The 13,989-nt window shown below is 42.3% G+C and overlaps 1 protein-coding gene across 1 annotated transcript in view; it reads right to left on the bottom strand.

Moving 5' to 3' along the window:
* Positions 1-13,989, bottom strand: part of LOC143652400 (neuronal acetylcholine receptor subunit alpha-7) — a 103,433-nt gene that overhangs the window by 2,384 nt on the left and 87,060 nt on the right. The window contains exons 5-9 of the mRNA XM_077123998.1: positions 11,657-11,736; positions 7,644-7,811; positions 6,877-7,071; positions 5,740-5,826; positions 3,411-3,520 (exon numbers count right to left, since the gene is read on the bottom strand). Of these exons, the coding sequence (XP_076980113.1) occupies positions 3,411-3,520; positions 5,740-5,826; positions 6,877-7,071; positions 7,644-7,811; positions 11,657-11,736 (640 nt within the window). The remainder of the gene's footprint in view (positions 1-3,410; positions 3,521-5,739; positions 5,827-6,876; positions 7,072-7,643; positions 7,812-11,656; positions 11,737-13,989) is intronic.

Consider the following 13,989-nt stretch of genomic DNA (forward strand, 5'->3'; position numbering starts at 1 on the left):
AGAAGTGAGAAATCTGAAGCCCTGAGTCAGGTCAAGGATTCTTGTAAGCCATTTCTAGACATATGCGTGTAAAGTGGCCCTTCCCCTGAAATTACATAGATATGAATTTCATTTTAATTTTGTTTTATCATTGTAGACAAACTGCATCAGCAGCAAGGCAGCATGTTTCCCATCTGTAAGTAGAGATAGGAAGTTGTCTAATTCTTGGCAGCACTTTCATTCCTGGTCACCGTTTTTATGACATCTTATCAAAGTTATTTGCAGTAAACAGTTCTGGACACAGGTAATGGAAAAAATAAGAAAGGGCAAGATCATTTTCATTGCTGCTATAATGATGACCCTTTGTTTCATCATGTTTCAAGTACACTTAGCAGAGCAGCTGACCAACCCTCTGTCTACCCTACCCAAGCCTCACAGGCAAACTTCTGGAACCTGTAAAGGCTGAGGCTGCTGACCCCTGGAGGGTTTTCCATAATGGATATGATGGATTGAAGCTTGTTCCCCACAAAGACATGTTCAAGTCCTAACCTCCGGGCTTCTGGATGTAAACTTATTTGCAAATAGGGTCTTTAAAGATGTTAAACATGAGTCCAAACTGGATTAGGATGGCCTATTGGTGTCCACATAAGTAGAGGGAATTTGTACACAAGGAGGGAGGAGACAGACAGGCAAACAGACAGGCAGGTGATGGAGGCAGATTTGAGTTATGGATTGCAGGCAAGCCACTACCAGAGTACTACATGTGCTGGAGAAACCCCTTTTGGTTAAGCCAACAGGTCTGTGGGACTTTGTTACAGCTGTCCTGGCAAACTAAGATTTTAGGTAAGATGTAGGAACACACGGCTCCCACGAATCTTCAGATGAGTTCTGCGGTACACACCAGGTCCATGAGACATACCATCTTAGCCCCTTTAGGGTTCTGCAAAGTGGGCATAGTCCCCTCATTTTACAGTCAATGAGGCTAAATCTCAAAGAAGATAAGAAGAGGGCTCAAGGTCATCCTGTAAGTGGTTCGTTCACTTCACATGTTTAGACTTCCACAGTCTCATTTGCAGAAACATCTCTTCAAAATTCCTATGATTTTAGGCCAACCCACACTGAGAGGGCCCAAGGGCAAAGGAGAACATCCTAGCAACATGTGCTCCCAAACTGAGAAACAGCTGTGCAGGTGGAGAGCTGAGCATGCAGGGAACACTTCTCCCATATGGGGGGTGTCTACAGACCCTTAGGCACATCTCAAGCTAATGCAATGCATGCTGCCAGGTCTATTTTGAATTTGATGTTCTGAATCTTTAGCTTTCAAGGCTAAATAAAGTATTTCAAAAGATGAAATAATCTCCTCAGCACTTATGAAACCGTGCTCATGACCCCTTCTTTTGGGTTACAGTTTTGTTTCTGGCTGTGCAAATGTCACATAATATCACCACATCTGACAGCATCTTCTTCAAGACCGGAGATCATAATAAAAGTTCCTTGGAGGATGTTTATGTTTCAGATACACATGGAAAGAAAGAAAAATGCAGGGGGTGCCACATAAAATGAAATTGATGATCAAGCTCTGTATTTCATTTGCAGACATGGATTGCAACACGCTTTTATGCTGATAGATGAATAATTAGCATTTACTCAAGATTTTTCTGGGAAAGAGTAAAGGTCATTAAAAATGGTTTTGTTTCCTCATGTCTTAATTCACTTATCTTTATATCAGTCAAAATACTTATCAGAAATATGAATATATGTTTAAATTTTTGTGTTTGCATACATAAACCCTGGAAGGAAAAGGGAGTTAATCAAAATCATTGTCTATAATAGAAACAGGGTGAGACGCAGAAGTGGGAGCAAGAATTCCTTAGAAGGAATTTTTGATTTTATTTTGACCTTCAAAATACGTAAATGTGTTGCCTGTTTCAAATGGATAAATGGACAGAAAGACTCACAAATAAACAAGGCCCCCCAGGCCACTTGTGTAAGTGCACCATGGTGTAAGAAATTCAAAAAAGGATGTAGGTGAGTGTGTGCAAATACCTCCCAGCTATTACAGGGGAGATAAGCCTTCTCAAAGCAAGTCTCACGGAAGGGTAAGGCACAGCCTACATGCTGACACAAGTTGCCTAATGTAAGAATCTTTATTAAATATATGAGAGGAACCTGCCCGGAAAAGAATCTGATGGGAGAGAAGCCAATATTTTTGTAAAGTAATCTGTCCCCAATTTAACTTTTGGATAACTATAAATTATTTCACAATGAATATTTTTAGCAGACTCAGAAACTTCCTGAAGTTGGGAGTGAACTAAATGCATCTTACAGCTGGTGATTCCTAACTTCTGAACCTGAATGCAAGTTATGGACCATCAAAGACAGGCTCATTTGGGGATGACAGGGCTTTCTGTAGCTCCCAACCATCCTTAGGCAACCTTCTCAGGGAAACTGGGAAGGTTTGCAGCCCCAAGTAAGGAAAAGGGGTCAGACAGCCCTTCCCCACCATGGATTTTGTCTGGTGAGGTGGGAAAAGCTCAGGCTTTGGCTCAGTCCAAATTAAGGTTTCCTGACTTCCAGGTGAGGATTCTTTTGGTGACTGGGGATCTTGAACTCTAGACTCAAAGGAGCTTATCCCATGGACATGTCAGCATCACCAGATACCACTGAAGCAGAGTGCATGGCAGATGTTGGGAAGCTATGCTGAAGCCTTGGCCAAGATGACAGGTGAAACTGTCGGAGGGAACTGTCAGGGCCTGTCCCCATAAGAAGTTCATTTATTCATTCATTTGCTTGTCTCCTTCTATCCCATGTCCCTCTCCCTCTGGTAACTATTAACATTTATTTTATAAGGTCAAATTAAATGTGCTCCTATATGTATTGTGTGTATGTGTTTTCATACAGCTCATTCTCTCTTACTCACTTTACTCCTTATTATGGTTTAAAGATCCAACCATGTTGCTATGTATATATTTAGTTTGTTGCTTCCAACTGTTCCATGGTGTACATTCCAAAAAATAGTTTTAAAAATACCGTGTTAGAAAAATATACAGAGCAGCCAGTTTGTACGCCCGGCTCTGGAATATCAAATTAAAATAAAACTGCCAGAGTATATGAAAAAGAATATTTCTCATAACTGTACTCTATGCAAAGAGATGTAGACAGGTGAACCTAGATAAAAAATGAGCGATTTGTTTAGGAAGTATAGGTTCTTGTGTGATTTTAAAAATAGATAATTTACTCATTTTTCTTTAATGATATAACATTCTATTTCTTACTTTCAAAATCCTCAAAATAGGCCAACTCTCATTACCATAAAAATAGGCCATCTGACCACAATAAGCACTTTGCCTATGTGGTTTGAAAAGTGCTGGTGCCCTGCGGGCATCTCTAAGGTGGGCCTCTGACTGCCTAGCAGCGGGGCAGGGACTTACCCACTTGGGCATCTTGCCACCATCAGGATCGTGGTGGTGGTACTGCAGCACAATCACCGTCACAACGACGGACAGGCCCACGATGATCATGGTGCTGGCAAAGTACTGGGCTGCGGAGAGAGCAGACACAGGTGAGACCCACTGGGCTCCCCAGGGCAGGGGTCCTGCACTGTGTTCACTGACCACCAGGGACTCAGGAGCAGTGATGCCCATGAGCAGGGCAGACCTACCTTCTGCCAGCTGGGTGAACCCTTCACATCCAACTGAGTGGCCTTGGTAACTAATTCTACTTCCATCTATCAATCAGGGCTGTGATGAAAGTCATTCCCATGAGAAAACTTAAGGGATGTTTTCTGAACCAAAAACATGTGGACAGTGGTGGCGAGGTCACCGTCAAGATTACGGGAGGTTGTGGGTGATGGGCTCCTGGGGTGCAGCAGGGGTAAATCAGCATATCACCGGCCTAGGACACTTAGGGTATCAGTCTTGGAAAATAAGAGTCTGGCCCCATTCATTTGAGAGATGCTGGGGGAGACCAGTTGTCCGGCCTGAAGAGAAGGTCAGCTTCAGTGACTTTGTAGACTGACAGATTCAACACTGACAAACAAGGGTGCATCTCTCCACAAAACCCACACTTGTGGGAGAGCCACATCCCAGGTGAGAGACAGCCTACTACACGTGAATGGGATTCAGGCCTGGTCCACTGCTAGCCACCTGTGTGAGCTTGGGCAAGTTAATCAGCCTCTTCCTGTCTCAGATTCTCCTCCAGTTAAACAGGGATGGGAACCCCTTTCTTGCAGGATTGATGCAAGAATTAGAGATTATATGAGGCAAGGGCCCAGTAGTACGTGGCACAGAGCAGACATTCCATAACTGGCAACTATGGTAATTAAACTTTCGGTGTAGCTGTCCTCTTCAGGAGGCTGAAGTCTCAGAAGCATCCTGGCACAGGTGGCTAAGTGTAAGGCCCCCACACCTGGCTGAGGACACAACTGCTCTCCAGCCAGGAAAGAGCTCGCTGCCTTCCTACTGAGACCAAGTGGTACCTGTAAGTAATTCTGCCAGTGACAGGTCCCTAACAGAAGGGTAAGGAGAGTCGGCCAAGCAACGACTCATGGGGGGACCCAGGGTTAAAGGATCCCACAGTTAAAATTCCATTCACAGGGGGCAACCTGGCCAAAGTCCCTGCCTGACAGGTGTCCCTGCATGACATCTTTCTAGACATGAGCTGTGCAAAGCACAAGTCTTCCCCAGTAGGTGCATACATGAAGGCAGCAGCAGCCAGCTGGACCAGTTAGGGTAGTTTCTGTTGCAAATTTCTATTGAAAGTAACATATTGACGAGTAGAAAGACTGGGGTCTGATCTGACTGCCAAGTTGAAAGAATATTTCTAACTATCTGGATGGAACTGAGAGAAATATGACACTCCCAAAGGTTATTGTTTTTTCCTACCAATAGATGCTCTGTACAAAGTATTACACACACATGGAGTTCCACAGAGCAAGGTAATAGACTTTTAGGATTGTTAAGCAGGGGATATCAATGTACGTCCACATATCAGATAAGGGCCCTACCCAAGGGATTGGTATTCAGGAGACTTAGGCCAACCAGACATATGCAGAGATCAATTCTCATTTCTGACCTCCACCACCACCTGGGAGTGGTGACTCTCACACCAAAACTAATTAAACCTCACAGCAGAATGTTGGGTTCCTATTCTCATGACTTTGAGCTTGGTTGGCTTTGGAGGTCTTGGTTCCATGATGAGGCACAGAACCCAGGCTGCAGGCACGAGTGTACTGAACCCTAAACCATTAGTCCACTGGGCAACTTTTGAAGCCTTCTGTTTATTCCAATCCAGAAAGGTGCTTAGTAACAAGTACTACTGTCTCCTGTTTCTGTCTTCCTTCCCTGAGTAGAAGATTGTGTCTTATACCTCTTCTGGCCCAAATGTATCTGTCCCATGTCACAGTCCCTCAAACACTTTTGCTTTCTAAGAAGACATCTAGTTATCAAAGGGTATGTGGAAAAAACAATGTCTTAGGCTGAAATAACATATCTCTAATGGTAATATCTCTGGATCCAGAGCAAGCCTGTTTGATGTATGAAGGAAAGGGGACATTGTTGTACCCCGAAACCAAACCACAAAGCTGGACTCCTTCTCCGACATGGACAGAGGTCACTTTGAATGTTCACAGCAAGTCGTCTCCTCAAGGAAGGAAACAGGGGCATACCTTTCTCGATGGCTGTGGAGGACACATCCCTGCTTCTTGTATCTGCTGGAGAATAATCCCGTGCCTGTAAGAGAGAAGCCTGGCTCTTGCCTTACCTATCAGTGGCACTGAATCTGATGTTGCAGGCATGATTTCGGCCACAAGGAGCATGAAGACAGTAAGAGATAGTAAAACCGTTATCCCTAAAATGTAAACACACAGAAGATTGCTAAACAAAACAGATAAAGCCTCCCTTACAACTCACAGAGGTTCCTCAACTGAGATTCAAAGAGCTATGAAGTAGTTGGGGCCTGGGAATTTTTGAAATTATATGCACGATTTTCTGCTCACAGAGGCATGTGCATTGTCCATTTCATTTAACAGATTCCTAAAAGACTCCCTAACAGAGACAACCTTAGGAAGCAGAACTTTATAAGAATCAAGACAAAATGAATCATTTAACTTAGCACAATTAACTCCCTTTTTCCATATTTCATTATTGAGCGGTAGCTTCAAGTAGCAGAAAAAAAAAAGAATATATATCTAGTTGGAAGATTTGATTACAGGTCTTCAATTTGCTGCTCATTTGCTGCCATGGGACCCTGGATAAGTCATTTAACATTTCTGTGTATCAGACTCGGAAGATAAGGGTTTGCGGATGAATTCTACCACATACTAAATATGACTTTTAGTAACTCTTCGAGATACTGATATTTTAGTAACTCTTTGAGATACTGATATTGAGAAACTCATTCCGCCAACCTAAATCTCAGTTTTCTTTTCTTTATACTGGAATTATGGTAAAGAATTATACTATGTAAGGCACAAATGTAAACTGATAACAAACTAAGTTGTTTGTCCAAATTGCATGCTGACCAGTCACCACCAAGGAACAGAATGGAGTAACAGGAGGGGAGAAAGGACAGGTTCCTCACAGCAGGATCGAGCCAGTTCCAATCTGGGTGTCCCCATCCTCCATGGCAAAGGGTCCTATATGCAGCTGCCAAGCATGGGGTCCCTAAGCATAGCGCTACTCCCAGGAGGATTTGGACACCCAGCCTGGACCCTCAGGCAGGAGCACCTGTTGTTATGGAGACAGATGCTGAGCTACACGCCTTGCGCTAGGAGGTCAGTGTGTGAAGAGCCAAGGAGGCCCTGGACTCCACTGGCCCCTGCATTGCTTGCCCTCCAGAGAGCTAGATCCCAGGGACTGGCCCTCAGGGATGAACTCTCCTCTCATCCACGGCACTTACCAAGGGAAATCTTCTCCCCAGAATCTGCAGGAAGCAAGAACACCAGGAGGGCCAGGGCCGAGATGAGCACACAAGGGATGAGCAGGTTGAGGCCGTAGTAGAGGGTCCTGCGGCGCATGGTCACGGTGAAGGTGACATCCGGGTATGGCTCTTTGCAGCAGTCATAGAACCTCTCACTCCTCTTGCCTGGGATTCCTTGATGCGGAGGAGCAGGGACATAAACCACCGCTTTAATGAAATCACCTCCTTTTCATGTTAAAAAACCAGGTAGATAGTGTTTCAATAAACCCTTGCTGTTTTATTATGGAGTTAAGAATATTTTAGCGATGCTTGAGCAAACTGCTAAGTATGTTTTAGACGGACTGGAAAAGCATTTTTATGAATACATTATCAATATCACACCATTATAAATATAATTAGTGGGTTTTTTTTCCTATTTAAAACAATAACAGAGTCCCACCAGTTGAAATTTCCTCTCCAACCTGATTTTAGGAATGAATTAGATTTGGATAACACAGGGATGCCTTGACTAGCACCCAGTTGTTTAAATTCAGCCTTTACCATAACTGTAGGTACTTCACAGAGAGCAATGTGCTTCCCAACTGTTTCCTGTCCTAGAGCTCTTAATAAATTATGGAACATACTCCAAAGGTTCAAGAAATGATCTCAGTGAAATGGAGAATGGAAAATCACAACTTCATAAAGATAGCACAGGAATAAGAAAGCATTCCTTCAGCCCACTAGCTCTGTGTCTTGGCTGGTCTTACCCACGAGATCCCATTCTCCATTTGGAATGTAGCCACTGATATCTGCCTCCTGCATCTGCAAGTCCAGGGACCACCCTCCGTAAGTCCAGGAGCCAAACTTCAGTTTGCACTGCTGCACATCGAAAGGAAACCAGCGCACATCGATGTAACAGGAGCTCTTGAATATGCCTGAGGGGGTGATGAAGATAGTTAGAATACCATACTGAAGCTGCCCGAGTCATGTTTATAATATATTCTCTCCCATGCAACCTTGTGCCCACTTCATAGTATGCAATGACTACTCCACGGCTTGCTAGCCTGATAAAGGGTTGGCAAGTTAAGCTTTCTGTTCTGTATGACTGCATTTCTTTCCAGTCAGTGCTCTGTGCATGTCTTTCTGGCCCCTTAGTGCTCCCTTTCAGATGAAGTAAGGTGGATATGGCTTGAGGGGCAGGTACAGAGCACCAAGACCTCTGGACTGCATGCAACCCGGAAGCTTTCTGCCCCATCTCTCCCCTCCAACCTCAGCTTAACTTGTCCATAAGAAGAAGGAATTTTTTTGGGAAAAAAAAATCTGGAAAATGAGTTCTACTAAAGCTTCACAGTCTTTTAAAATTCAAACACAACCCTGACATGCTCTGTTGAAGAAGACAATTCTGTTGGCTCTCTATGCAAACATTAGCAGCTCTGTAAATTTCCATTTAGCACATGCATCTTGAGTCTCTATATAATAAAAGAAAAGTTGACAGTGGAAACAATATCAGAGAGGTTAATAAAAATGATGATGAGGTTAGAAATAGAAACTGAAAAATGTGTGTGTGTGTGTGTGTGCTTGTATGTGTGTTTATATTTGGTAGGGAGTGATGTGGCATTTTCCTTAGCTTAAAAATTGAGAAAATACTCAAATATCCATAAATATATAGAGAGGCTAATTTTAGCTAGCCCAAATCCTAGCTCAAGAACATAACAACAACTGATGGAATTAAGGTGAAAAGATATTGCTAGGACATAAGGAAGAGCTTCCACTGAAAAGACAGGTTCCAGGTTAGGATAGGTTCCAGGTTAGGACAAGTTATCCAAAAAGTCACCAAGAAGAAAATGGATAAATTCACTTTACTTATTTATGCCAATATGCTCCTCCCTGCCTACAGACAGACTGGAATGCACTGGAAGCAAGAATGGTATAACTGTTCTAGTGCTAATGCAGACAGGAGACATGCACTCTGTAAATTTCTGTTACTGAATTAAAGATAGAATGGATGTGGGAAACAGCGGGGAAGGGACTCAGTTGTCTTGCAAACCTGGATATCCACCCCCGCAGCCAAGTTGAGGATGGATGACAAACTTCTTGTCACTTCAATTCCTCTAAATATGATTTGAAAGCATTACATTAAATGTTCAGAGGAATCTGAGGTGATTAGAGACACCCCTTCCCATGAACGGGTTGGATCACCCAAAACCCACACAGTTGGGAAATGAGAACTATGTGACTCTTTAACTATAGGATTCTATTTCTATGAAAAGACCCAGAGGAGACCTCTAGGGACAGAAAGCAGATCAGTGGCTGCGTGGAGCTGGAAGTAGGAGTGAGGACTGACTGCAAATGGGCAGAAGGAATCTTTTGATGGAAATATTGCAAAGCTATTTTATGGTGGTGGTTTGCATAAACCTAAATTTACTAAAACTCATGGGTGAATGACATCATATGTCAATTACATGAGTTATATGTCAATTATAACTCAATAAGGTTATTATAAAATAAACATATAAAATGGGGAAAAAGTCATTTTCTAATCAGTGTTTCTATTTCAAAGCTATAACCAAAACACCCTTTCTTTAAACATTTGATTGTAGTACCATTATGCAATTCAAAAATTTTCCATTTTCACTACTTTTAAGTGTACAGTTCAGTGATATTAATTACATTCACAATATTGTGCTACCATCACCCAAACATTTTTATCACCTCAAACAGAAACTGTGCACCCATTAAGTAATGACTCCCCTTTCCCTTCACCCCCAGCTCCTAATAACCTGTAATCTATGCTCTGTCTCTATGATTTTACTTCTAGGTATTTTGGTACATGGGAATTATACAATATTTTTCTTTTTGTGTCTGGCTTATTTCACAAAACATGATGGCTTCAAGGTGCATCCATGTTGTTGTATGTATCAGAACTTCATTCCTTTTTGAGGCTGAATACTATTCCACCAGGTGTACATTCCATATTTTGTTTATTCATTCAACTGTTTACCCATGCTCAGCTATGCAGCATCCCAGGGGCAGCTCTATACTGCCCTAAGCCAGACATCTCCATATTTCCCCTGCCAACATAAAGGGCGACGCCCATAATAATACACAAGATGTCCAGTCCTGACCAGACAAAGGTTCCAGAGAAGGTCTCCTGGGGATAATGGGGCTGGGAACCTGACTGGAGGACCACAGGGGGTGGCCAAACATAGGAAGCTTGAGAGTCAGAGAACACAGCTCTAGGAGTCTCAAAGGGGCTTCAGCCCTCAAAACAACCTGCAGGACCATATTCTTTTATATTGATGACTTCTGGATGTCATTTCCTAAAATCGCTCTCCTAATAGAAGTTGCACCTTAAAGGCCTGGTGTAAAAGAACATTCATGTTATAGAACTCTCACTCTGCTGCTCCAACATGCAATGGACCAGATGTTGGGAGAAAATGCATGCCTGAAGGACTAGCACAAGCGGAGATGCTCTGACATAGAAAACCTGGGATGCCAGGGTTCTGTTCTTAACTCTGTAAAAACATTGTTGGTGGGTATCTACCTTTGACTGATTCGGTATCTCATTCATTCATTCATTCATTCATTCACTCATCAGTAGGAGTTCTTGAGCAGCCACCCTGGACTACATACAGAGTTGCACAGTAGTGGATCCTAAGGTGAATAAACACAGATTCTGTCCAGGTATCATTTCCTAAGACAGGGAGCTCAGGCAAATAGAAGCTCATAGGGCCAAGCCAGTTTTGCTGTGTTTTGTGAGATGACTCTGAAACAGCAGCATGGAGACAGGGCTGTATGGTCAGAGAGGGTTTAAACATCAGATATGGGGTGTGTATGCATGAGTGCATGAGTGTGAGTGCATGAGTGTGAGTGTGTGTGTGTGTGTGTGTGTGTGAATGGGGTGGCTACAGATTGCCCAGGAACAGGAAATTAAACAAACCAAAGAGTTCATTAGGCTTCCTTCATGAAGCAGGTGAGGCATGGTGGGGGGGGGGGATAATACTGGAAAATAATATATTAAAAAAAATCTAAAAGATGAAAAAAAAAAAAGTCTGCTCATCTTCACATGAAAACACACCCCAAACATGCCTTGAGGCCATAAAACCCCAGAGTCCCATGCTGCTGATCATTCCTTGAGCATCCCAGGGCTCCAGGACTATGAATCCGACTGACATGATGAGCTGGTGAGAAAAGAATCCATCCCAGGAAGCAGGCTAACAATTGAGTTGGTTAAGAAAGAGGAGAGAGAAACTTTCAGGGACAAGTCACTTTTTAGTTCTTCTTTGAAATGACTTGGCCTTGATCCAACATGCTGAGTGGGATTTAGTACCGGTGCTCAATAAGCAACTACAGCATTTCATCATGTCACCTTCAGCACTAGTGGATGGCACCAGCAAAGATACTGAATCTCATGAGAAAGAAAGCATTGAGCTGAAAAGGTATCAATGGCTTGGTACCTTGGTATCTGGCTGTAAGGGGAGTTGGAAATTTTCTAACAAGGAAACTTCCTTTAACTATGCATTGACTTTACAGGAAATAAAAGCATATGATATATTTTACCAAAGATAGCTTGAGCCATAATTCCAAGACAAAGGGGAAAGATGGCATTTTCAATTTCAGGAAAAATGTGGAAGCCCAGAGGAGAGGAAGGCAGCACTGAAGAAATGAGAGTGAAGAGAGGGAAACAGCACCAGACTATTTGATTATGCATCTGAGCACTGACACTCTGAACTTGCTTACATTTTCTAAATTTAAGAGGACAAAAGGAAAAGGATCTTACCTGGAGGGATGTACTGACAATGCCCAGTAGAATTCACTAGAACATTGGTGTGGAATGTGGCATCAAATCGCTCATCTGCACTAGAAACAGTAAAAGGATTTCATGACCAACAGTACGAGGTGGTGGATTTCCCAGAGCCCTTTGACTCTCATTACTGAGGTGGGATTAGCACAGGTTTCAGCAGGGTAACTCCTGCAGCTCAGCTGGGAGAATTTCTCAAAGCACAGCTCGGAAAGGGTCAACCAACTCTACCCCCCACAATTTAATATGAACCATAACTTTTTTCATATGTACATAAAGCAAAGCTCTAAACAAAAAACAAGCAAATAAAAAAGTATTTGGAAGGACATCAGCAGATGAGAAATTTTAAAATATTTGTAAGAGATAACGAGTAGGAAGAAGAACAAGCCTGCAAACTCCATAAGGCAAGGCTCTTTAGCTACTTTGTTCACAGGGCTAGTTCCATCATCTTGAATGGGGCTTAATTCCTGGTTGGCATTTCATAAATACATCTTGAATGACTGAAGCTGCAGAGTGCAACTGGCACCAGGAGAGCCACAGAGGGCTTCTGGGCTCCACAATGTGAGATGACAGGGAGGAGGACACATGAAGATTGTAGAATTAAGCACAATTTTTGGATAATCCTAAGCATACCCCAGCTCCACCCTTGCTCCCCAGTCTCCTGCCCATGCATAGAACCTCTTGTGACCATGCTAGAGAAAGAAACATACATGCCAAGAAGTAAAAACAAAATTTTAACAGCTCTACACATAAATAGAAAATAAACTGCCTCAAGAAAACATAGGTAGCTACATATGGAGCTAGCACAAAGTTCCCCACATTTTGGTAATGAGGGACTCCTAGTGGAAGGGCTGCCTGGAGGTCCACTCACCCTAAACTACAGTCTCTGTCACTTCCACAGACACTCAGGCAGCTTGTTGTCTGTTCTTGAGTTCCTCTAAACGGAAAACTCTGAACCACAAGATATTTGAGTACAGTTTGAGCATGAAAGACACAATGAAGGACAGACACAAGCACACACACACAGAGATACAAAAAGAAACAGGCAATGCAAGGAATGAAAAATTATTTCCAAAAAACAGTGTTCTCTCATATCCCTCAGTAAAATTCAAGATGAGAAGGCAATCAGGAAAGAGGAATATGCAAATTAAAATATGCTTTCTGAAACAGAATTTTAAAAATTGGTAGAAGGCTTGATTCACAGGAATCCATGATGTGTCCCAGGAGAGGAAGATGGTGTGGACAGAAATGGTGAAGCCCAGAGAAGACCAGGTCATAAGAAATAACTTTATAAATCAAAGCCTTATCAAGCGATAACAAGAAAAGTGAGAGAGAGAAAATCCCCAAGCAGAAATTTCCTAGAGCTGGAAGAAACCACTCAAGAATGATGGCAAAGGAAAGGATTTTTCAAACATGTAAGACCTCAGAGAGTTTGGTTCCCATGTTTATTTAATTTCTTGGGCACGAATCTGAACATGTGCTCAAAAAAATGAAAAACAGAGAAAGAAGAAATAAATTATTGGACTAAACCTGGGTCATCAATAAAAGGGATTCTCATGATGAGCTGGACTGTAAGCCCAGAGAAAAAGTCAGTCTATACTAGAATGAGAAACTTAAAAAAAATATCTGGTAATACAAAGAAAAAAGGCAACCAGAAATCTCTTGGAAGAAACTGTACAGGAAAGTCATGATTTGCATTGGAAACAGAAATGTGATGAAGCCAAGAGGGAGGGAAACTGAGCTGTCATAGAGGGGTAACTTCTTGAGATGAAAAAGGACACATCTACTTTGTCCCTTCCAGACACACACATAGAGAGAGAGACAGATGTAGGATCAAGATGTTAATATTCTTTGCTCAACTGTCTCTCTTAGTTACATTATAAACAGTGATTTGTAACAAAATAGCTGAAAAAGAGACCTTTCTATGTCTCTTCACAAGCTCACCAAGGATTCTACTCTTCTTTCCAAACTAGGTTCTCCGGAACCCTAAAACATTCTGTGGCGATGTTTCAGGGTGTTTGATTCCAATATTTTCTTTCCCTTGTATTTTAAAATGGTAATAAAATCAAAACACACTTAGATGTCTGTTTGTAGGATTTTAAGTCTTAAGAAACCACCAAAGTAGAAATGTATGGTGCCTGGATGAACTCCTTTTTCAGAGCAAATTAAACTAAACACTATCTTGCCATGAATGTGCATGAATTTGAGCCTCTTGTAAATGAGTCACTAAATAAGACTTCAGCAGTTTTGTACTGCTATTTTAAAAACTCAAATTTGGGCCTATGATTACACCACAGTCAACCTACAACAGG

This window comes from Tamandua tetradactyla, chromosome 12 (assembly GCF_023851605.1).
Source record: "Tamandua tetradactyla isolate mTamTet1 chromosome 12, mTamTet1.pri, whole genome shotgun sequence".
Lineage (NCBI taxonomy): Eukaryota > Metazoa > Chordata > Mammalia > Pilosa > Myrmecophagidae > Tamandua > Tamandua tetradactyla.